Source organism: Bos grunniens, chromosome 28 (assembly GCF_055505025.1).
Source record: "Bos grunniens cultivar Pamir isolate PY7600 chromosome 28, Bosgru_T2T1.0, whole genome shotgun sequence".
NCBI lineage: Eukaryota > Metazoa > Chordata > Mammalia > Artiodactyla > Bovidae > Bos > Bos grunniens.
In genome coordinates, this window is record NC_141192.1 from 36857627 (window position 1) to 36882472 (window position 24846).

Below are 24846 nucleotides of genomic sequence, written 5' to 3' on the forward strand. Positions count from 1 at the left end.
CTTATTATGTCAAACTTAACTAGAGAACCCTTAAATGTTTAAAAAAATAAAATAAAAAGGAGTCTATAATCTTGTCTCCCAAAAAATGGCTCACTACTCATAAAAATCCTCACTACTGAAGAGAATCTAAAAATAGAATCTGGCTAATGGGTGACACCTGAAGTGGGGAGGGTAAAAATGGCTTTCCCAGCCCTTGAAAACACAGTCCTAACCAGCTCTGGTTTTCATCATGAATTTTAGGCTTCAATCACCAGGTTCATAAAACTGACTTCCATTTAGTCCCTGGATGTTCAGAATAGATAAAAAAAATGTGCTAATGATCCTCAAGGCTACCTGATGGGACAAAAATGCTTTTCAGGTTTTAAACAAAGCCAAGTCTAGCCCAGACTAATTCTGGTTTAAGGAATGATCTGTCTGATATATGGAGTCTCCTTCATAACTTCCAGAAAGGATGGGACAGATTAAAGTCATGGAATTTGGAAAGAGGAAATAGCTAAATAAGGTAATATAGGGAGGTTCAAGAGGGAGGAGATATATGTATACCTATGGCTGACTCATGTTGATGTTTGACAGAAAACAACAAAACTCTGTAAAACAACTACCTTCAACTAAAAAATATATAAAATTTTAACATAATAAAGTACTTTATGTTAGGAAAAATCTGAGCTCTGAAGGTCAAGTGGTGCACTGGCTACAGCACCCCTTCCACGCTATTCTACAGCTCATGTATCTAACCAATAGATGAGTGAGCAATGCAGCCCGGTTCTTTTCTACAGAAGGGAATGCCTTTTGTTCAGTTCAGGGACAATCCTCCTTGCTCCCATCGAACAGAATCTGCTGCTATTCGGACATTAGTTTCAATACTCCTAATCTATAAATGTACAACTGTACTTTAGATTCTCTTTTGAACCAGCTGGAACACCTCTCCAGTTTTCTCATGAGTTAGTTAAACATCATCTTTAATACGTATTTATTTTTCTGCTTATATGAGAGTCGTGATTTTACCTTTACTTAAGAACTGTCTTATAGAGTCTTTCTTCTAAAAAGAGGTAAACATTCAAATGTGCTAAAATATTCACTATTCCAATCTAAATTTTACTGATCTGATTTTGATGAAGGCCAGTAGTAATCAATGCACAAGAATGATATCTGCAGAAAACAAACACACGGTTACCAAAGAGGGATGAGGGTGGGGGAGCGATAAATTAGTAATTTAGGGTTAGCAGATACAAACTAATATATATAAAATAAATGACAAGGTCCTACCTACTGTAGAGCACAGGGAACTATAGTCAATATTCTGTAATAAATCATAATGGAGAAGAATGCAAAAAAGAATATGCTAATATATATATATATATATATATATACACATATGTATGGATATATAACTGAATCACTTTGCTGTATACCAGAAACTAACACAATATTGTAAATCAACTATATTACAATAAAAAATAAAAAGGACATGAACAAAAATGTTACAAAAAAGAATGAAACAGTGAACTAACTGGAGTCTATCACTTGCTGATATTAACGACAGTACACGTCCCTTGTCCTGTGAAAATGACAACTGTCAGAAGTCTCAGCTTACTGCATTCCTTTTTCATTTCAATCCCAATGTGTGTCCCCGTGTTCCCTCTTACACAGATCACCATAAATAATATTGGATTTGGGTTGAATTATTTAGCACTTTTCTCTGTTTCATAAAAAATCAAACATTTCTCTGGAGGCTAAAGTATATTTCCATCTGTTAATTTCCTCCCCACTCAAGAAAATTCCCTACAAACATTTTATTACCACTTACAGGAGTCTTCATTACTCATTCCCTATTTCTTACTTTTCAGCTGCAATTACTCATCTTTACATCTCTATAGCCCTCAAGACAGAGGCAACCTAGCAAGGACAGCAACAGTTCTCTGAGCCACAGACCAGGTACTAGTTTGCAATCCAAACTACCTTTAATTCCAAGGGATGTTTTTCAATTCTTGAGAGAACCGACTCGTGGACACAGCAGTGGAAAGAGACGGTGGGACAAATTAAGAGAGCAGCATTGACAGATATACATTACCACGTGTAAAACAGCTAGTGGGGAACTTCTGTATAGCACAGGGAGCTCAGCTTGGTGCTCAGTGGTGACTAGATGGGTGGGAGGGAGGCTCAAAGGGAGGGGATTTATGTATACTTACCGTTGATTCAACACTGCTGTACAGCAGAAACCAACATAACACTGTAAAGTAATTATCCAGTTAAAAATAAATTTTCTAAAAAGTTACAGCTTTCTGTCTTCTAAAGGGCAATTAAATGATCTTGATGAAACTCCCCATCTTAACTGTTAAATGGAAAAGAAGGAAGTTAAGATTAGCAATATGCAATTACTTCCCAAACAATTTTAGGACTGGAAGCATATGCGTACCAAATCAAATATCCACAGAATCAAAGTTTTGGTCATTTTTGTTTTAAAGTATTAGAACCAAAAAAAAAAAAAGATAAGTTCAAAGAACCACATGAAAGCTACTGATGCCTGGTCATCTGAGCTTAGAGATTTCCTGAGGCCAACAACCTGACTTAGCCTCTGGCTGGGAGTTGCGTGGGGTCACACCTGCCTCCCGCAAGCTGGCACAACCTCGGTGAAGAATTCCTTTGAGGACTTTCTGGTAAGCAAGCATTTAAGGCTCCCAACAAACAGCCTTACATATGATTGATCCTGAGCTATGCTTCCCAAAATAACTTGTTCCCTTGGAGCCTGGGTAATTATCTGCAAGACACGGCTCTGGGTCAGGGCACACCCAACTGTTCCTTGGTTATAGGCAAGAGCAGCATTCATTGTACTTTCATGACCCTCTTCTTGAGGATGAATTCAAGCTTAAAGAAAAGCTTACTGATGTTTTTCCCCCTCCCCGTCCCCTCCCCCCAGTCCATCCTGGCAACTGGGGAAGCAGCTTGTTCTACCCAGACAGCAAAATAAATATACTTTAATTCAACTTCACCATATTGTTACTATTTTCAGGGACCCAAATAAATGGTTGCCTACACAGAAAATTAAAAGTGCTTATTTTGAAGGAAATGGCTCTCTGGAATACGCCACATGCTTTGTGCTGGTGGTTTGAACCCTAGCACGGTTCTAAGTGGGTAACAGTCACCAGTCAGTTCCATCCACAGGTTTTCACTACATACAGGGAAAGCTCTGGAAAGCAGAAGGGCTACGAAAAAGGGAAGCTGCGCATTTCCAAAGCTCCTGCCACTGGAGGGAATCAGGCTGGCACTTCCTCCATCAAGAAGTTCTTCCCTAGGGCTCATGCTGAGGGCAAAGTGTTCAAAAGTCTTCATATCCTAAGCCATTTAGACAATATATATTATAGTGTGAAACATAAATATATGCTTTTCAACTATGGCCTCAAGTCATCTAGCAGGCAATAGGACAAAATGTTAACACTGGTTTTCTCTATGGTGTGACTTTAAAAAATTTCTTCTCCATATTTTCTGTAATAAAGACATATGACTTGGGCAATTATTTGAAAATGTATCTCCAAAAAGTAGTTTAGGAAAGCCTATACAATCTGTTAGGTTAGATTCTCTGCCCTTCTCTGGTTAGCTGTAATTATGCTAACTAGCTTTACTTTCCTCAGCCTTTGTCATTCTACCTGAAAAAGGAAAGCGACTTAAATTGGACATACTCCAGCAAGTCTAAATTTCTGAAGTTAATCACTTGATAAAGTGCTACTTCAAGGCTTTTTTTGGGGGTAAGTTTCACAGCAGAAATCCCTAGTTCAATATCACATTTTAAAATGTCATATAAAATAGGTAAGTGATAAGAACCTACCGCATAGCACAGAGAATTATACTCAACACTCTGTAATGGCCTATATGGGAAAAGAATCTTTAAAAAGACAAGAATGGACATATGTCTATGTATAACCGATTCACTTTGCTATATTCCTGAAGCTAATACAACATTGTAAATCAACTATACTCCAGCAACAACAAAAAATGCCCCGTGGAGAAGGTACACCCTGTCCAAGTCCAAGGCCATGGAAGAGAAATCCTTTGGAGTCCTTAGTGTCTAGTTACCCAGACACCAGTGACAGCAATAGACCCACGGTCACCCTCCAGGTATTTCTGACAGCAATTTCCCTGTTTCCTGACCAAGTCCTTAAAGGACTCCCATGGCGACTACTCTATCTGTGTCTCATCACAGAAGGGACAATTTCACATTAAACACAATTTTATCTGACATTAAATATACTTATTCCCACTTTACTATCAGACTTTCAAGTCTCTAAAGATATGTATAATTTTTTTAAGAAAAAGATTTAAGCTGTCATAAAAAACAAACTTAGAGATCTGACCTTGGAAATAGGTCCAGATATTTTAATAATGTTTAACTCAGATTTTTGGGGCTTCCCTGGTGGCTCAGGTGGTCAAGAATCCACCTGCAATGCAGGAGACCCGGGATTGATTCCTGGGTCAGGAAGATCCGCTGCAGAAGGGAACAGCTCTAGTATTTGCATTTTTTCAACTTCAGAAATAGGCCAGAATTTTCAGAAAAGGCATTATTGTCCAATAGACAAATTATTTGGGTCTCAATATTATTTTAACCTTCTCTGAAATGGCCTTGTGTATCTCCTCTGAACAGAGTGACCACAGAATTTAAAGTCTAAGCCGGACCACCTCTGAGGGTCAAAGGTGACGCTATTTATAGTTACTCTAGGACAATACTGTCCACTCCAGTATTCTTGCCTAGAGAATTCCATGGACAGAGTAGCCTTGTGGGCTACAGTCTATGCGGTTGCAAAGAGTTGGACATGGCTGAGTGATTAGCACTTTAAGTTTTTATTTACTTTTATTATTTATTTTTTACTGTGCTGGGTCTTCCTTGCTACATGGGCTTCCTCTAGCTGCTGCAAGCAGGGGCTACTCGATAGTTGCGATGTGTGAGCTTCTCACTGCTGTGGCGTCTTTTGTTGTGGGTCACAGGCTCCTGGGTGCCTGGGCTTCAGAAGCTGCAGCAGAGGGGCTCAGTAGTTGCGGCTCCCAGGCACCAGAGCACAAGCTTAATAACTCTGGAGCATGGGCTTAGTTGCTTGAATCAGGGATCAGGGATTAAATCCATGTCTCCTGCATTGGCAGGCGACCTCTTTACCCTGAGCCACTGGTAAAGAAAATCCTTAATTTTCTAGACGTGCAAAATCAGCACCCTTAAAGTCTAGCACATATTATTATCAAACTATCTGAGGTATGAGCATAAATATTACTTACAAGACTATACAGACGGTATACAAACTACCAAAATGACAATGGTGATGTGGATCTCAGAGGGAAACCTGGCCCACAGGAGGCCTCCAGTAAGGTCAGTGGTCCCATACTTCTCAGACATAGGTCTCACTCCCACTGTTGGCTGCAAGGCTTGGTCTTCCAAAGGATTCATGAGTTAGAAGACTCAGAAATTACTGGGCTGTGATATTTAAATCTGTCGAAGTTTTAGAACTCTCATTTCACTAATATTTGCATTTTTTCAACTTCAGAAATAGGCCAGAACTTTTAGAAAAGGCATTATTGTCCAATATACAAATTATTTGGGTCTCAATATTATTTTAACCTTCTCTGAAATGGCCTTGTGTATCTCCTCTGAACAGAGTGACCACAGAATTTAAAGTCTAAGCCGGACCACCTCTGAAGGTCAAAGGTGACACTATTTATAGTTACTCTGGGACAAGAGCCACAACTGAGATTGTCTTGGGAAAACCTAGATGAGGGGGTCACCTGACCTCTGGGATTAATCTCCCCCTCTTCCTCATTACCTTTCATAAAGAACTGAAAATCTGAGAGATGGGCATCATGCTATATGCCTTCAACCAACAGAGTGTTAAATGTCTATTACACCTCAATAAAGGTGGGAAACAAATAAAATCAATCTTTGCAAGGAAGGAGGTGACCTGGAACTGCTACATGCAGATAGTCCCTATCCCTTCCAGGCCTCCCCTAGAAATTCACATACCTAAGCAGGTGAGGACCTGATCTATGTCTAAATAAAAGCTCCGGAAGCAGTCTTGGCAAGGCTGCCCCTAAAAATAACCTTTCCCCAAAGCCATGTTAGATGTCTGTTCGACTCCTTCCTCTGGCTCTCTTCTGGGGATGGTGGAGGAAATAAAGATGCAGAGGTATCAAATTCAGCATCTTCAGACACTGTTCCCACCTCCTGTCTCAAATTCAAGGTCCCCACTCAAAGCAGTAAAAGCAATGGTCAGAGGAGTCAGACCAATAAACCTGAAGGAGGCTATGGGATCAATTTATCTGATCAGTCTGCAGCAAGAGAAGAGAAATGGCCTACCAGTACTGCCTTTTCACAAACTTCGGTGAACCCATCCACCAAGTTTACAGGATGTTAAAAGCCTTTGCCTCTGCCAACAGAGGTTTCTTGGCACAATTTTGTTCTCTTCCCCTTCCAAGCCTGAAATTCACCATTAGGGTTCTTCTTGGAACCAGGAATAAGACAACAGCATTATTGTCTTAGAAAGGTCACCGTTAAAATATTGATGATCCCCTGGATACTCCTGGTGGTCCAGCGGTTAAGACTCCACCTACCAATGGTTTGATCTCTGGTCCCAGAAGATTCCACATGCTGTGAGGCAACTAAGCCTGCGTGCTATAACCACGGAAACCTTTGTGCCCTAGAACCTGTGCTCTGCAACAAGAGAAGCCTCTGCAATGACAAGTCTGCACACCACAACTAGAGCGGAGCCCCCACTCCTCACAATTAGGGAAAGCCTGTGCACAGCAACCACGACCCAATGCAGCCAAAAAAAAAGTTAAAAAAAACTGATGATCCTTGGAAAGGCAGATCTTGCCTAAAAATCTTTAGTTTTTAGGAATAGACAATCATAACATAATCATAATACTGTGAGAAATTATCAGGGGAACTGGGGGTAAGGAGAGGTGTCCAAGCAGAGCAGGGAAGAGACCTGGATGGTCAAAAAGCAGGTAGCAGGAAGCCTGGGTCTGGGGGAGGAGCCAGAACTTTGAAAACAGGGAAGGCAACAATTGGCTCACTTGGCAGTTTTGCTTCACAATTTGGTTTAGAGAATAAAGCATCTGTTGAACATAACTTTTTTTTTTTCCTTTTAGGATTGCACATCCCTGGTAATTACTTCACAATGTACACATTTATCAAAACATGTGGCATACTAAATATATACAATTTTTCACTTCTCAATGACACCTCAATAAAGCTGAGGTAGGGGGAAGAGCCGGGCATCCTTTATTTGTGAAACTTGCCCGGTAGGGTTCAGAGGGATTCACTATATGTTCTCTCTGCTTCTGGGTATGCTTGAAATTTTCTATAATAAGTTAAAAATAAATAAAAGAAAGGCAGGGTATTTTCAATGTAAAGTGAAGGGAGTCCTTGGCACTGCCACTGGCCAAATGTCTGTGGAGCCCAAGTCTTGGCGAGCATCCTTGTCCACTAAGACATCATGTCTGCTGGAAGATGGATCTAATCTACACTCTTGCCTCTGGAAGTCTCCTTTTCTCGTTCCAAAAGGGAACTGACTCAATTCCTTAGGCATCCTGAACTCCAGTTTCTTTTTGGAACTGTGTCAGACAGACCAGCAGTTAATTCCAAAGATGTGCCCTTAGTGGCATGTCCAAGAAGCCTCCATTTGAAAGATGTAGTTGGCTTTTCCTGTGGTCCCTGTGCTCCTCCTCTGGCATTTCTGTGGGATAGAGTGATTGCTAGAGCCTGACTATGGGAAAATCTTGGAAGGACAATATTTTCCATGTCTCAGATTTAGTCTTCTCATTCTCATCAGATAGTCCCCCTTAACCCACTTAGAAATTAAAAATCCAGACACACACCCCCTTTCAAACGGGGGTTTGGGGGAGGGATGCATTGGGAATCTGGGTTTAGCAGATGCAAACTATTATATTTTGGGTTGGCCAAAAAGTTCATTAGAGTTTTTGCATAAGATGTTATGAGAAAACCTGAATGAATTTTCTGATCAACCCATATTTTGGTTCAATCCAATATATAATGGATAAAGGTCCTACTGTATAACATAGAGAACTATATTCAATATCCTGTAAGAAACTATAATGGAAAAGAATATGAAAAAGAATACATGTATATAACGGAATCACTTTGTTGTACAGCAGAAATTAACACAACATTGTAAATCAACCAAACTTCAACAAGATAAATCTTTTAAAAATAAAAATAAAAGCACCTCCTCTGGAGTTAAGTCACCTGGATACAAAATTCAGCTCTGCCACTTGCAGATCAAAATACACAATAAAATAATTAGCACCTCTGTATTTTATAAAATTTTGATTGTGAAAGATAATATCTTTGTAATACAGACAAAATTCTGTGTACCTTTCCCAGCCACCACTTCCCCACCCTCAACCACCCGTAGGTGGGCTACTTAACCTCCCTAATGGAAAAGTAAGAATCACACTACTCATCTCTTAAGACTGCCATGACATTGGAATAAAATAATATAGATGGTTGAAACAGTGCCTGGAAATTCTCAATAAAGAGCTGCTCTGCCATATAACAGTGAATAGCTTGGAATACTGGGAACCATGTGCCAAAGCCCCTCCCCCTCTTTTTTTAATCCACTAGCAAAAAATCCACATTTTAAAAGATCATTTTTACTGTCTTATTGGAATATTTTTCTTGTATTGTTATGCTGAAAAAACAAATATAAACAAGATTAAAAAAAAACTTGAAACAAAACACCTAAATGAGGACCACCATTCATCTCATTTTTAAAATTTTATAAACAATAAAACAGAAAAAGTTGGGACTTCCTTGGCAGTCATGACTCCCAGAGCTCAGTCTTTCTCTCCTATAACAAAACCCACTGTGTATGCAGGTTTCTATTATGGGCACTTTGAATCACTCAAATGAGACTTGGGGATTATGAATAACCAGCATGAGCAGCAAGATATATCATATTCAGAGCCACAAAACAACTCTCAATAAATTTAAAAGGATATAAGTCTTACAAAGTATCTCAGACCATAATAGAATTAAGTTAGAAATCAGAAACAAAAAGCCCTCCATAAAATTCCCAGATAAGTGGAAATTCAGTAACACATTTCTAGGTAACCTAAGGGTGAAAGGAAAAATCAAAGGAAATATTAGGGACATCCTTGGCAGTCCAGTGGTTAAAACTCTGAGCTTCCAATTCAGGGTGCGTGGGTTCAATCCCTAGTTGGGGAACTAAATCCCACATGCTGCATGTTGCAGCCAAATAATAATAATAAACGAAAAGAGAAATCTACCTTGTGGTTGAATGCTACATTTGGTATGTTAAGATGAAACTAATTCTTTTCAGTCATGAAACTACTTCTCTTAATAATCCTTACAAATTTGCAACAAAGTCTTCCTCAAGAAGGCCCCTCCTTGGCCACTCCAGTTGCAGAAGGATTCTATGTCACAGACTTGAGCACACACCACAAATAGTTTCTTACAGCTTTTCACTTCCTTTGGAAACCATAACTTATCTCATGAGCTAAAAGAGCTCCCATTCCACGGTGCCAAGTCCCTGGGTTTCTGTTCTAGCAACTAAACCAATTCAAATGCCAGATTCAGATGGCAAAGTTCCAACAAAACACCAAGGTGAGATTTCTTCAGGAAGAAAAGCAAAGACATTTCGACAGTTTGAGTGGTTCCAAGTCGTCCAATAAATGCATGTTTTCTTCCAGAAAAGCAATGCTTCCTCATTTCGGTAATTACTGCTTCCTGCAGGAGCCCTCAATGTTAGTTCACCTCAGCGTCTGCCAGGTACATCTTCCACTTCCCCCTCCTAACAGTTTCAAACTTGGCCTCTGAGCAGGTAACTCCTGCATGTAAATCTCTAGGCTTGACCTTTCTTTTCGATGTTTCCATGGGCTGTCAATCCCTCGATCCAAACCTTTCCATTTTAACTGCTACAAAAACTTAAATACCCCCTTATTTTCCCAGTTGAATACCAAAGGCACTAGAAATCAGACTAGAAACAAGCTGATTTCAGTTTTATGGCTTGGCTACTGTGAGGTCTTGGTCAAATACTGTACCTCAAATATAGTGGGACAGTAGCCGTGATACAGTGGTTTTATCGGGTCAAGCCATAAGAAACTGCAATTTGGGGAGGTCAAAAATTGCCTATGGTTCAACCTAATAAGTACAAAATATCTTAAAATTCTAATAAAAAGCAATGAGATTATCTCCTAAGTAATTATTATCTTCCCATCCTGTTCGACTATAATAAAGTAACTTAAAGACCCCTCATGACTCTAAAAGATAGGATTTCTTGATTTGCCAATCTCAGTTATAAGTATCTATATAAGATGCAGTCGTATCTTCAATATTAAAGGCTATTGTCATTCCCCACCCCAATCTCATAGTCACCTACTTGTCCTCTTGACCTTCACAATTACTAAAAAAACAGTTTTTTACTAAGATAGCAAGCCTTTTCATGTTGTGATAGACACTAATAAGAATCTATTTTCATTATACAGTAATCTCTAGGAATGATGCCTAACATTTAACCCCTAGCAAAAACAAACAAACACAGCTCAAAGTCACATTAACTATGTAGTCCTGAATTTGGCTTATACCAAGACTGTCCCAGGTAGATTCTTTTCCAGGGTCCACAGAATCACCTGCATCTCTTCCCTATTTTCTAATTCTGCTACTGTGAAGCCTGGCATGTCTTCCAAAAATTCTTGTTTTACCAGGTTTTACATACAGAAAAACAAATTTAAATGTATACTTCTCTGTCTCAATGAATTTGGAATTTTATTACATGGGTAGATGTTTTCAATCTGGACAAAACCATCATGTGAAATTAAATCTAGGTTATCAGAATTTTGTTCATTCATGTGGTGACACATTTTATTACCATTTAAATATATCTACATGTATGGTTTTATTTTATTCCCCAAATCTCTAAATTGCAACTTTTAACAAACATTAAGCAGCTTCTCTTTCTAGGATCAGTCTTGGAATAAGAACTAAGTTGGAGAAATTCATCATTTGTGGAACTTGAGAAAATGCTTTGAGAAAACACCTTTAAGGAGCATTAAACATGAGTGTGAGGTGGATTTAATACATCTGTAGCTCATGGAGTTACAAAGATTGCAAAAAAAAAATGATTAATAACTGTACTAAATTCTTTTCCGAAATATGACTTGTAATTTCTGTACTTCACAAATGTGAGTGCAGACTCCAAGTAGGCCCAGGGGACCAAAGAAGAGCATCTGCTCACGGGAGAGACCAGGAGAGCATCTAGTGAGCCACGTTCTAGAGGAGGGGCCTGAGCAGGAAGGACTCCCAGAACGGGGGAGGAGGCCGGACTTGGGTATAAGCAAAGGGATGAACTAAAAACAACATGATGACCACAAGAACCCTTGGAGTAAGAGGAGTAGCCGACAGAGGATGGCCTGACCCCCAAAACCCCTGTGAGAGGTCTGAAAGGCCCCCTCAAGGCAATAAAGAACCGCAGAGGGAGACTACCCTGGTGGTCCAATGGTTAACAATCTGCCTTGCAACGCAGGGGACGTGGGATCAATCCCTGCCTGGCGAACTAAGTTCCCATGGAGCAATGAATCCTGCAAGCCACAACTAGAGTCGTCGTGCAGCAACGAAAGATCCCAAATAACATGTCAAAGATCCGTGTGCCATTCCTAAGACCCGAGGCAGCCAAATAAATAAATTTAGAAAAAGAATCACAGAGCGGCTTTAAGTAGAAATACACGACTAGGCTTATGTTTCATAAAGATCACTCCTGCAGCATCTTTCTCTATGAGCCTCTTCTATAAATTCTGGCTCACCTAGGCTTCCATATTTTTAGACCTGGGGTGTCAAGAGTAAGATGAAGTCCTAAGCTCCCAAGTTTTGGTGTAAACCAGGGTAGGGGTATTTTGGCATTCATTCATTTAACAAATATTCCCGGGGGCGGGGGGGGGGGGGCGGTTGGTGCATAAGGGCTGTGTTAGAAGTGTAACTCAGTCTTGTCTTCCTTCTGGGAGCTCTAGGTTTGCTCCCAGCTCAGACCATGGTTACCTCTAGCCACTACTATGGGGCTGCCTCCTGTACTTCTCTTCCTCCTCTGGTTCTGCCATCTCTGACTCTCTTGAGGATTCCTCCCCTATTGCTCATGCCTTCAGGGTCCCTGTATTCCATCATTGGTCCACTTCAGGGAGATAAGTTGAGCACAAGCATGGAGTGTGAAGCAGAGGCCACCGCCCCAACCCAGACAGTTAACGCAGAGACTCTGAAGGGCCTTAAAGCACATGATGGGAGGAAGGGGCAGGGTCTGGGGGACTTTAGGAGGTGGGCTCCACAGGGGCTGGGAGAGAGGAAGGGCTTGAGGCTAACTCCCAGTTTCCCCACCTGGGTGCCCGAGAGGAAGATGCTTCCAAGCACTGTGACCAGGAACCATGTAGAAGGGGCTCTGGAAATGTTCTCCGCTTCATTCCGTGAGCCAGTCCCTCTTCTGTGCTTCTCACTCTCCTGTCTCCTGAACTATGCTGCATGTCCCTTAAGGCCTGGGATAGAGCCAACTCCATGCTCTAACCCTGGTACCCAGCATGACTGTAATCAACAGCTGCCAAAGAACGAACGGCCATGCTCCTGCTCCACTTCTATTCTGCTCCTCAGTACAGGTTGCAAGGGAACAATCTTCTACTGACAGTTTCTGCTCAAGGAAAATGTAGGGGGAGGGGTATACTGAGAAGTGTGTGTGCAATTGCTCAGACAGGTGTTTGTGTAAAACATAGTTTTCAGCCTTCTTTAGACAGACCCATCTCTTGTGTTTAAGATGTTCCTGCCTGAGAAATTCGTCTAGCACAGTAGTTAGCAAGCAATTTCCCCTCATCTTTGCTTTCTGTTCTTTCTGGAAGAACTAGTCCCGTTCCCAGGGAAACAGTGGTACGGTTCTGACTGTCCTCCAACGTATTCCGTGTCAACTCCTCTGCTTGTCATGGGAGCACCCCCACCCACCCAGGAGCTGCGCCTTTTCTGTAGGTGTCTCCCAGCTGCAGCAATAGACTGCAGGGCATTCTGACACTTTTCTGAAGTTGTGTTCATTAGGTTTCCCAGCTAAGAGTTCTATTCCTCCTCCCACACTCTCAGAAAAGCTTATTTGGGGTTCAAGTTTCTTCCTCGGTGAATTAGGTTGAAGGGTGAAGGGCAGACTCCAGGACATATCACAGTACCTAAAAGAAGATGAAGAGAAAAAGACTGATTTCTCCACCTTACAGCTACTGCACCTGTGACTCTGCACAGCAAACCAAGGGCACCTTGAGAACAACAGCCACTCTGGGGGCAGAGGTCTCTTAGGGCTCCTACAAGATCCTATCTTATAAGCCTGCCCATCATCAACTCTCTCTGGACATCAATGGATACCTGAAACTCCAGTCCTCTCTTTAGGCAACAGCCACCTGGATGCACAACTGGCCCCTCAGCACTCGGCCCCCTGCATTGGATGATACATCCCATAAATGGTTAGCCTTCTGACCAGACACATCTCCTAGTGGAGAAGCAGGTACTCCTGGTTAGTTTCGTTACTTGTCAATATCACGATCTTGAGTTTTAAGTCCAGGAGCTCTAATGGTGAGATCGTGTCTGCTTAATTGGATTTATACAGCAGCCTGCCAGGGAACCACATGGGGTTATTTAGTACTTTTTATAATCCCTCCTGATCTCTCTCAAATCAATGCCTTCCTCAACACTGCTTCTAATCCTCACCACTTGAAATGTATAGTCCCCGTAATGAGTTCTACCTGGATCCTCCACCTCAGGCGCTTACCGGCTCCCGTTTATTCTACAAACAATAAACTACTTGAAACGGGGCTCCTCCTAGCTCAAGCATTCCCCAAAGCTCTCTTGGAGCTCGAAGTCCACACTCACCCTGGCATCCCAGGTCCTCTATAACCTGGCTCCCCAGTTTACCAATGTAATTTTCTCTCTGAATTTGTTTTTTATTTATATATTTTTAATTGGAGGACAATTACTTTACAATATTGGGTTGGCTTCTGCCATACATCAACATGAATCAGCCATAAGTATACACATGTTCCCTCCCTCTTGAACCTCCCTCCTACCTCCCACTGCATCCCACTTCTCTAGGTTGTCACAGAACACTGGGACTGAATCTGCATCTTTGGCTTCAGTTAAGCTCCTCTCTTCTTCACACTTCTTCAAACACATCTTGAATAACAGACATGTCAGCAAGCACATCACGGAGCTGAGTGTCTCGAGGCCCGAATCCCGGTCTGGCCACTTGGTGACTTTCTCACCCTCCCCCATCCCACCTCTCTAGGTCAGATGTGACTGTACTAATGTTACTGAGCTGTACACCTAAAAATGGTTAAAATGGTAAAGTTTATGCTCTGTACATCTTACTTCACACAAAAAAACTACATCCAAATCACTAAGGAACAAATAATGTGTTTCTTTTTCCCTCAAAAGTCCAACCGCAATACTGATCGCTATCGACACTGCTTGATGAAATTAACAACTATTGGCTGCATAAGGATAGTAATAACATTTACGTTTACAGATCACTGTGCGGTCTACAAAGCCCCTTCGATGGAAACTAGTTTGACCATTTGATTCTGAAAAACTATGAGGCAAGAAAGACAGGGAATCCCTTATCTGTATTTTCCAGATGAAGATACACAATTCTAAAGGTCTAGTGACTTAATTATGGCCAGAGAGTACCAGGCGGAGTTGAGGTTCATCTAGGGCTCATGAATTTGAGACACTGCACAGGCCCTTGGTTCATCATTCACCTTGTTGGAACGATTCTCACCTTTTCTTCCCCAGGAAAAATTCCCGCAGGACCAATGTGCAGGGTAGAAGAGCCCGCACCTGCATCCTAAGCCAACAGCTGCTCATCAGAACATGGAAAGGGGCAACTGGCAGTTTCTGAACTCTCTATTTAATCCGGACCTGTGGGCAGCTACTCCCACGCAAGTGTCCTTCCACACTGCCTGACCCCATGTGGCAACATTTTAGTCTGATGGCAGGACTGACAGCCGGTGAACTGAGGTGAATGATGAGCTGGTCCATCTAAATTGTGACTACACAGGACTTGAATTTCTTTAGAAACAATGAGAAATGATCAGAATTCTGAATGTGGAATAAGTGAACAACTCTCTTATGCTCTTGACAATGAACAGAAAAGTGTATTGATCACCTAGCTCTTACAGATCAAGGATGGAAGAAGCCTTTATGTACCGAAACACACAGTCACTTCCTAAAAAGGCCTGTTTTAGCCTTGCAGGGTGGTGAAGGACAGCACTCTGTGCCCACAGAGATAGCACACATATTCAGCATTGCTGTTCTGACAAGTCACCTCCCAATTAAGCCACTGTTGAATTAAAGGCTGAATGTGCTCTTTGCTTCCAGGAGAAACTTATTTCTAAGCACCAAAGATCTGGAAGTTTTAAAAGTCCACTGAAGACAGCCCCATTTACATGAATACAAATATTCTCAAATAGCCCTGGAAACAGCAGGGGAGAACTCTGAAGTACCTGTACACACTCTTGCTAAATTCAACATCTTCTAAACTGTGGCAAGAGCACGGTGCACCCTCAAAAAAATCAAAAGCGAATTATTGCCACAAGAACCAGAGATTTCACTTCTTGGTACACAATCAAAAAAAAAAAAAAACCCAAACTGAAAGCAAGGTCAAGAAAAGGCATTTATATACCCAGGTTCACAGCACTGTTTACAATAACCAAAAGGTAGAAGCAACCCATGGGTGAATCCATCAATGGATGATAAACAAAATATGTGGGCCATACAGTCAGAGAATTATCATTCAGCTTTAAAAATAAGGAAATTCTGACCCATGACACAACATGGATGAACCTAGAGGGCATGAGTCTAAGTGAAATCAACCAGACACGAAAGGGTAAACAGTGTATGAGTCCAGGAGGAGGTCCCCAGGGGCCTAATCCATAGAGACAGAAAGTAGAAGGGTGGTTGCCGGGAGCTAGGGGTGGGGGGAATAGAAAATTATTGTTCAATGGGTAAGAGTTTGAGTTTAAAGGGTTTTGCAAGAAGGAAAGAGTTACGGAGACTGACTACACAATATGAATGTACTTAAGACCACTGAACTGTACACTTTAAAATAGTCAAGATGACCAAATTAATGTTAAAAAAAAAAAAAAGAAACCTCTCCTCACACACACACAGCACTATACTTTTACTAAGTCCTCTGTAGTGAGGAATTCCATACCAGAGAGCAAGGATTACCACAGTCCATGAGACTCTGTGAACTGTGGATATAATTAGGCCCCACATCCATTATAACACTACAGACGTCATCATGTGTTACCAGCATCTGTTGACAGATCTCATACCCGGCATATCACTGAAACGGCAAGTGCGGAGAAGGTAGCCCACAATAGAAACAATGGCATTTTATCCTTGTCCTGTTCCAGCAGTTTGGCTCATAGGACATAAATAGAGGCCACTGCGCTGGCTGCCACGACCTCCCAGTTCAGAACTATTTTACTGCCTTGAGTGAGTTCTCTACAAAAAGTAGAAAATAGAGGATCTTCTGGATCTGTTCAGGTCCATGTCCTAATGGAAATTTCCTTCTGTTTTGTTTTTCCCTAATGTCACAACACAGCACTCAATCTACCTGAGAAAAAAATTAATTCTCACTTTTTAGCATTATTCTGTACTAGGACCAAGACACATGTCTGTTTTTCAATAATATATTTCAAGTGTTATACAGTTTTAATAATATATTCACATAGGAACCCCAAACTTTAAAAAATTACAACAAGGAAATTATATCCCCAAATAATGTGTATTAAAAATTATATATAATTATACATTATATGTAAAATAATTAAAAACTATATATGCAAATATATATATTTTATATACATATATGTATATATGACAAATGACATATGTCTATATGGCTTTTGAAAACTAAAATTAACTCTGCCCTATACTGTAATTTTAAAAAAAATCAACAAAAACTATTGTGATTAGACTATTACTTTCAAAAATGATGGGCAGACTACCTATCATGAGAAAAAAAAGAGCAATCTTTGCAAGACTTAAAACTTAAAAAAAAATCCATGAAAAAAATGTAGTAATAAAAACCGTGGAAAACTTTTTAAAAAAAAGAAACACACTGTTAAAAATCAAAGCAACGATTTAACTTCTTTCTGACTGATGATGCGTCCATCAGCCCAGATGACACAATAATAATAAACAGTAATAATCCTCAGGCCAGGTGTTTCCCTCACAATAAATCATTTTAAAAACTGTAGAAGATCTGAAATTTTATTCTCCTCTATAGACTCAACTTCCACTTATCACTCTCATTCCACTGTTTCCAAGAAGGTAGGGACTCAGAGGGAGAATGAAATGTAGCTAAACTGGAGCTTGCAAATAAATAATTTATTAAGTGGTCTCCTTAACAGAGAAATGACAACAAAAGAAAAATCTGGATTTGAAAATATTTGGTTATTTTATAAATAACCAAAAAACCCTCTAAAATGGTTATTTGATAATCATCCAAATATGAGACCTCTCTGCCTCTGTTTGTTAGGAGTATGGGATGTGTTTCCTGCAGCCAGACACTTATTCACCAAGCACTATCAGATAATCACCCATTGTGGCAGCTACACAGAGCATTCCCATGCACACATATGGTCAAAAGACGTTATCCACTTAAAAGCAGGCCCTTAGAAGGGAAACACACTTTGCCCCACCCCAAGAAAAACAGGGGGTGAAAAAGCATAGGGCACTTTGCTTCTGCCAGGACACTGTCATCAGAAGGTTGGGTGAGCAGGTCTGCGTTGGCATCCCTGACCCGGCCAGGCTCTGCGCCCAGTCAAACGGAGGTGGGATTTAGCCTCCTGGTGAGCCGTCCCTAGAGTTCTAGCCAAAGGGATCAAGAAGAAACCTTGAAATAGTGGAATGTTCCACTGGGCCCCCAGAGAGCGCCAAAGAAGATGAGCAGGGAACTTTTAGAGCTGGCTGACTCCCTCGTCTCTGTGTGCTTACCTCAACGAACCATAAATAGAGTGTGAAATAACTATTACTTTATGGGTGAATGTCTGGTGATCATACAGCATCCCTCTCCAAGAAGCCCCAGAACATTTAATAAATGATTTCCAGTTCTTCTCTGGGGCAGCCCTGTGAAAATCGGAATGAAGCTGATGTTCATTTGACCTCTTTTATTTGGGGAGGGATGGGGGGGCGTTACTGAACACAACGGGACCAGCAAATAACTCTGTGGCGAAGGTCACAGACTCGAGGGGTCAGGAGCGGACCTGAGACTTTCAGATTCTGGTTTAAGGCAGGTTAAAACTGAAACGCCCGCACTGTACTTCCCTTAACATTTTTCGTTTTGTAACTCGTGTGACACACGCGCGCACCCACGCACACGCGCGCGCGCACCCACGACGCCCAGTTCCCTGACCGTCCCTGGACTTTATCTCCTCTCTCCCGGGGCACCCGGGCTTCTAGGACACGGGACCACACAGCCTCCATCAAGCGCCCTCCCGCTAGTCCACCCGGTCGGCGGCGACCCCGCGCGGGAGGCCCCCCGGGTAAAGGGACACACGGACAAGCGGGTCGAGCCCGCAGACGGTGAGCACGCGACCCCGGCTGACCTTCCTCTGCTGCTTCTCCCAGGCGGGGTCGAGGAGCAGGTCGCGGTCCCACTCCTCCTCCTGGATCATGTACTCGTCATCCTCGTAGACGTAGTTGTACTGCACACCAGGCTCGATCTGGTTCATGGCGCTCGGTGGTCGCGGCGGCGGCGCGGCGCGCAGGGTCGGACGGGCGGGCGGGCGGAGACGCGGCGGAGCCGGCTAGGCGCGGGCGGCGGGCAGGCGGGCGCGGGGTGACCTTCGCGCGGTCCTCTCGGGGCGGTACGCTGGGCGCTGGGTCGCGGGCGAAGCACCAGCTCGGGCTCCGAGCGGCTGCCGTGCCGCTTAATACCCGCGCCGCCCGTCACGTGGCCGCGCGGCCGCGCCCCCGCCCCGCCTGGGCCTCCGCCCGCGCCCGCCCGCGTCGCTCCGAGCACGTGCTGGCTGGCGGCGGGGCCGGGCGACTCTGGTCCGCACGCAGGGTGCTACCCCAGACCTGCCCCACGGCGAGCTGAGTCCACCGGCACCATCTACCCTGAGGCTAATGGAGCGGCAGGACTTGCCGGCGCCCAGGTGGGGTTACCCGGGTGCTTGGGTGTTCGGGGATCAGAGGAGGGACACACGTGGTTTGGGTCCCTGACCACTCCCCCCAACCCCACCCCACACCCCGGCACATCTGTGTTGTCCAGATGTGAATACGTTTTCCAAACGTGAATACGTTTTCCATGTGTTCCCACATATTCATAGATTCCACACACACACCCCTAAAAAGTAAAGTTCAGAAGCTACAGACTCCCTTTTCTTCTTACTCTCCTCCCTTGCCCTTACCTGGGGAAATCAAGGCAAAGGACTTGGACCAACTGTGTTAAAAAGTCAGGAACCAAACCAAAGGCAGAAAGTGTCTGCTCTCACCTGCCAGTCATAAATTTGAAACAACTGACAATGGAGGACAAACAGCCAGCTTCATGTTACATGTTCATCTCCCCCTGGTGTGTTGCACTTAAGCCTTTTCGTCCTTACGGTCCTGGCTAGCTGTTTCCTGTCTCTTGTGCCCCTGTAGGAACCAAGATGAGGTCCCTTGAAGAGGAGGTTTTGTTAGGCCCTGGGAATCCAGAGGGCGACTAACAGGCAAGGTACTTGCCTCCTGCAACTCATGTCCAAAGTGAATAAAAGTTGCCCACAGGCTACATAACTGTGGTTCAGGGCTACTAACTTGTTGACAGGTTTCAAGCTGAAAGTATGCCTGGATTTATCATCGTTCCTTAGAATTTTTTCCATCACTTAGTTTTATTGTTTTGAGCTTTAAGGCAATGGCACCCCACTCCAGTACTCTTGCCTGGAAAATCCCATGGACAGAGGAGCCTGGTAGGCTGCAGTCCATGGGCTCCCTAAGAGTCAGATAGGACTGAGCGACTTCACTTTCACTTTTCACTTTCATGCATTGGAGAAGGAAATGGCAACCCACTCCAGTGTTCTTGCCTGGAGAATCCCAGGGACAGAGGAGCCTGGTGGGCTGCCGTCTATGGGGTCACACAGAGTCAGACGCGACCGAAGCGACTTACCAGCAGCAGTTCTGCCAAAAGACTTTGACAAATTCGCAAATACATCATGCTAATATTTTTAAACAACATGTCCACTAAATGTTCATTTTTAAACAACACGTCCACTAAAATATGAACTCTGTGAGGCCAAGGATTTAGTCTCATTCATGGCCGTAATCCCCAGAAAGTAGAAATATGTCTACCATATACCACACACTAGTGCACAAGTGTTTGTTGATGAAATAAGTATCCTTAGAAACAGTGACTGAACTAATTTGCTGGGGTTTAAATTTAAAATTTTAGTTTTGGATTAAAATCATAATCTCTCAACAAGTTTATGAGTAAATTTTAACTATTAGAAATAGGACCAACAACTGCAAAAACTGTTTATATTAGGCCTTGAAAATTGTGGGGACCTCAGGTTCCAGATGAGAGCTATTAAAAGACATCAGATTCACAATCCTGCCTGAAACAACTGAAATCTGAGGGGAAATATATTAAGCAAAGCATCTGAAGACACTGACCATCATGCAACAAAGGATAATGATCCTTGAGAGGCAGAAAACAAATGGCATGTGTATTATGATTGTCCCAGATTATCACCTGGAAAAAGATTCCAAGATGTATTATAAAGGGAATAAAGGGAATGCAGGTATAACTCAGTGGTCTTCCTGAACTGTGAGTTCAGAGAGACCAATGCAGCTAGAATTTGCAAGGCCAGTTGCAGAAGAGGAGACGGCTGCAAAGAGAGAGAACCCTGGAGACTTGCAGAGGGTCTCCCTTGAGTCTGATCAGTGAATGCATGGGAGAAAAACATTTGAGGTCAGGAAAGAAGCACCCAAAAAGATTAGAAAGAAGGATGGTTAGAATTTAGAGAAGTCTAGGAATAGTTTCCATTTCCATTAACTAGAAGGGAAAACCTTATAATTCACAGAGCATCAGATGGAGTATTCAGAAGTGAGGGTTTGGGAAAGAGGCTTTAGGCTTAAACTAAATGATGCATACTGGTTGTTGTTCAGTCGCTCATTCATGTCTGACTCTTTGTGACCCCATGTACTGCAGCACACCAGACTTCCCTGTCCCTCACCATCTCTCGGAGTTTGCTCAAACTCATGTCCGTTAAGTAAGTGATGCCATCCAACTATCTCATCCTCTTTTGTCCCCTTCTTCTCCTGCCTTCGATCTTTCCCAGCATCAGGGGTCTTTTTGAATGAGTCAGCTCTTTGCATCAGGTGGCCAAAGTATTGGAGCTTCAGCATCAGTCCTTCCAAAGAATATTCAGGGTATATTTCCTTCAGGATTGACTGGTTTGATCTCCCTGCAGTCCAAGGGACTCTCGAGTTTTTCTCCAACACCACAGTTCAAAAGCATCAATTCTTTGGCACTCAGCCTTCTTTAGGGTCCAACTTTCACATCAGTACATGACTACTAGAAAAACCATAGCTATGACTATATGGACCTTTGTCGGCAAAGTAATATAATGTCCATGCTTTTTAATATGCTGTCTAGGTTTGTCATAGCTAGATGTATTGGTGCTACTTGAAAAAGCTCCAAAGCAAGATCTGAAAGAATCAAACTGTTTCCAAGTCACATAATTGCATCCCAGAAGAAAACTTAAAAATACACATAGGAAAACAAAATTGTTCAACACTTAACCAAAGTAAAAATTGCAGTTTCTGGCACATATCAAATATTACCAAGTATGCAATGAAACAGGAATATATGATCCATAATCAGATCAGATCAGTCGCTCAGTCGTGTCCGACTCTTTGTGACCCCATGAATCACAGCACGCCAGGCCTCCCTGTCCATCACCAACTCCCAGAGTTCACTGAGACTCACGTCCATTGAGTCAGTGATGCCAACCAGCCATCTCATCCTCTGTCGTCCCCTTCTCCTCTTGCCCCCAATCCCTCCCAGCATCAGAGTCTTTTCCAATGAGTCAACTCTTCGCATGAGGTGGCCAAAGTACTGGAGTTTCAGCTCTGGCATCATTCCTTCCAAAGAAATCCCAGGGCTGATCTGCTTCAGAATGGACTGGTTGGGTCTCCCTGCAGTCCAAGGGACTCTCAAGAGTCTTCTCCAACACCACAGTTCAAAAGCATTAATTCTTCGGCGCTCAGCCTTCTTCACAGTCCAACTCTCACATCCATACATGATCACAGGAAAAACCATAGCCTTGACTAGACGAACCTTTATTGGCAAAGTAATGTCTCTGCTTTTGAATATGCTATCTAGGTTGGTCATAACTTTCCTTCCAAGGAGTAAGTGTCTTTTAATTTCATGGATGCACTCACCATCTGCAGTGATTTTGGAGCCCAGAAAAATAAAGTCTGACACTGTTTCCACTGTTTCCCCATCTATTTCCCATGAAGTGATGGGACTGGATGCCATGATCTTCGTTTTCTGAATGTTGAGCTTTAAGCCAACTTTTTCACTCTCCACTTTCACTTTCATCAAGAGGCTTTTTAGTTCCTCTTCACTTTCTGCCATAAGGGTGGTGTCATCTGCATATCTGAGGTGATTGATATTTCTCCTGGCAATCTTGATTCCAGCTTGTGCTTCTTCCAGCCCAGCGTTTCTCATGATGTACTCTGAAAGTACAATATCTGAGATTAAAAATACCCTTAATGGGGGGCTTCCCTGGTGGTCCAGTGGTTAAGACTCTGCCTTCCAAGTGCAGGGGATGCAAGATCAATCCCTGGTTGGGGAACAAAGATCTCACAATCTGCAGGGCAACTAAGCCCATGTGCCACTACTAGAGATGCCCACACACCACAACTGAGACCTGATGTAGCCAAATTCATAAAATAAATGTTTTAAAAATATCCTAAATGGGGTTCACTACCGGGTAGATAGACTTTGGCTAAGAAAAAATGAATGAACTTGAACACTTAGCAATAGAAATAATACAATACAAACATGGAGAGAGAAAAAAAAATAAGCAGAGGATGAGTGAGATGGCAAAATTTCAGGCAGTCTAATGATTGTGTAGTTGGAGTCCCTAAAGTGAGAGAATAGAGAAGGAAAAAAAAAAACAAAAACTTGAAGGAATAACAGCTAAACTTAAGAAGTTAGTAAAGAGACTTCTACTTCTGGCCAACATGGAGCAATAAGGACTGAAATTACCTTTCCTCTTTTTTAAAAAATATTTATTTGGCTGCATCGGGTTTCTTAGTTGTTTATTATTTTTAGTTGTGTCACATCTAGTGGTGATGTGTGGGTTCACTGGTTGCAGCCCGTGGGCTTAGTCACTCCACTGCATGAGGGATCTTAGTCCCCTGCTGCTGCTGCTAAGTCGCTTCAGTCGTGTCCGACTCTGTGCGACCCCATAGACGGCAGCCCACCAGGCTCCCCTGTACCTGGGATTCTCCAGGCAAGAACACTGGAGTGGGTTGCCATTTCCTTCTCCAATGCACGAAAGTGAAAAGTGAAAGTGAAGTCACTTAGTCGTGTCCAACTCTTCACGACCCCATGGACTGCAGCCTACCATGCTCCTCCATCCACCTGCTGCTGCTGCTGCTGCTGGTAAGTCACTTCAGTCGTGTCCAACTCTGTGCGACCCCACAGACGGAAGCCCACCAGGCTCCCCCATCCCTGGGATTCTCCAGGCAAGAACACTGGAGTGGGCTGCCATTTCCTTCTCCAATGCATGAAAGTGAAAAGTGAAAGTGAAGTTGCTCAGTCTTGTCCGACTGTTAGCACCCCATGGACTGCAGGCTACCAGGCTCCTCCGTCCATGGGATTTTCCAGGCAAGAGTACTGGAGTGGGGTGCCATTGCCTTCTCCATCCATCCACCTGACCAGGGACCAAATCTGAGTCCCTTGCATTGCGAGGCAGATTCTTAACCATTGGATCACCAGGGAAGTCCCTCACCTCTCCTCGTGAAACAAGAAGGAAAAAAAAAGAAAATGACAGCATATGAAACAATGGTTTTCCGATAACAACAGATATCATGTAATGAAGGACAGGAATCCTGAGATGGGAAACAAACCAAGGGAGTTCTGTAACTGCCTCAGTTTGTATCCCTGGGAGAGCTTGCAGACCAGACCATTGAAGTAGAGTCCAAAAGGCTCGCTGAGTTGCGAACATGAAGCTGAGAGTCCAGGGAGAAGAAGGCAGCAAGTATTCATAGGATAAAGTATCAGAGAGGAGAGGACCACACACAGGGAGAGGGCTCTGGACATCTTCTGGACTTCTGAGTTTCCCATCTGAGTGCATACTGTTCAGAATATGCTTGAGGGGAAGCCACCCGTGTTCAAGGAAAGAGCCATCTGAAAGGGTTAGACAGAATAGTGCATGGTATTCACACAGGACCAGGTGGGTGCCTGCTCCAATCCCAGGACTGCAAAAACATTCAGTTCACAGAGCATTGAGTAGAGGACCTAGGAGGGTCTTTATATTTTTTTAATTGCCATTTTAACCATTTAAAAATGTTTTTCTTTCCTTTTTTTAAAATTAATTAATTTATTTTTTTTTTTTACTTTACATGTTGTATCGGTTTTGCCATACATCAACATGCATCCACCACGGGTGTACAGGTATTCCCCATCCTGAACCCCCCTCCCACCTCCCTCCCCATACCATCCCTCTGGGTCATCCCAGTGCAGCAGCCCCAAGCTTCCTGTATCCTGCATCGAACCTGGACTGGTGATTCGTTTCATGTTTTTCTTTCTTATGGCTGTG

At 42.8% G+C, this 24846-nt stretch overlaps 1 protein-coding gene across 1 annotated transcript in view; it reads right to left on the reverse strand.

The window, feature by feature from the left end:
• The window catches only part of ACTN2 (actinin alpha 2), a 78907-nt gene extending 59969 nt beyond the window's left edge, over positions 1 to 18938 (reverse strand). The window contains exon 1 of the mRNA XM_086382796.1: positions 18640 to 18938. Within this exon, the coding sequence (XP_086238922.1) occupies positions 18640 to 18765 (126 nt within the window). The 5' untranslated portion in view covers positions 18766 to 18938. The remainder of the gene's footprint in view (positions 1 to 18639) is intronic.
• Positions 18939 to 24846: the final 5908 nt, after the last annotated feature.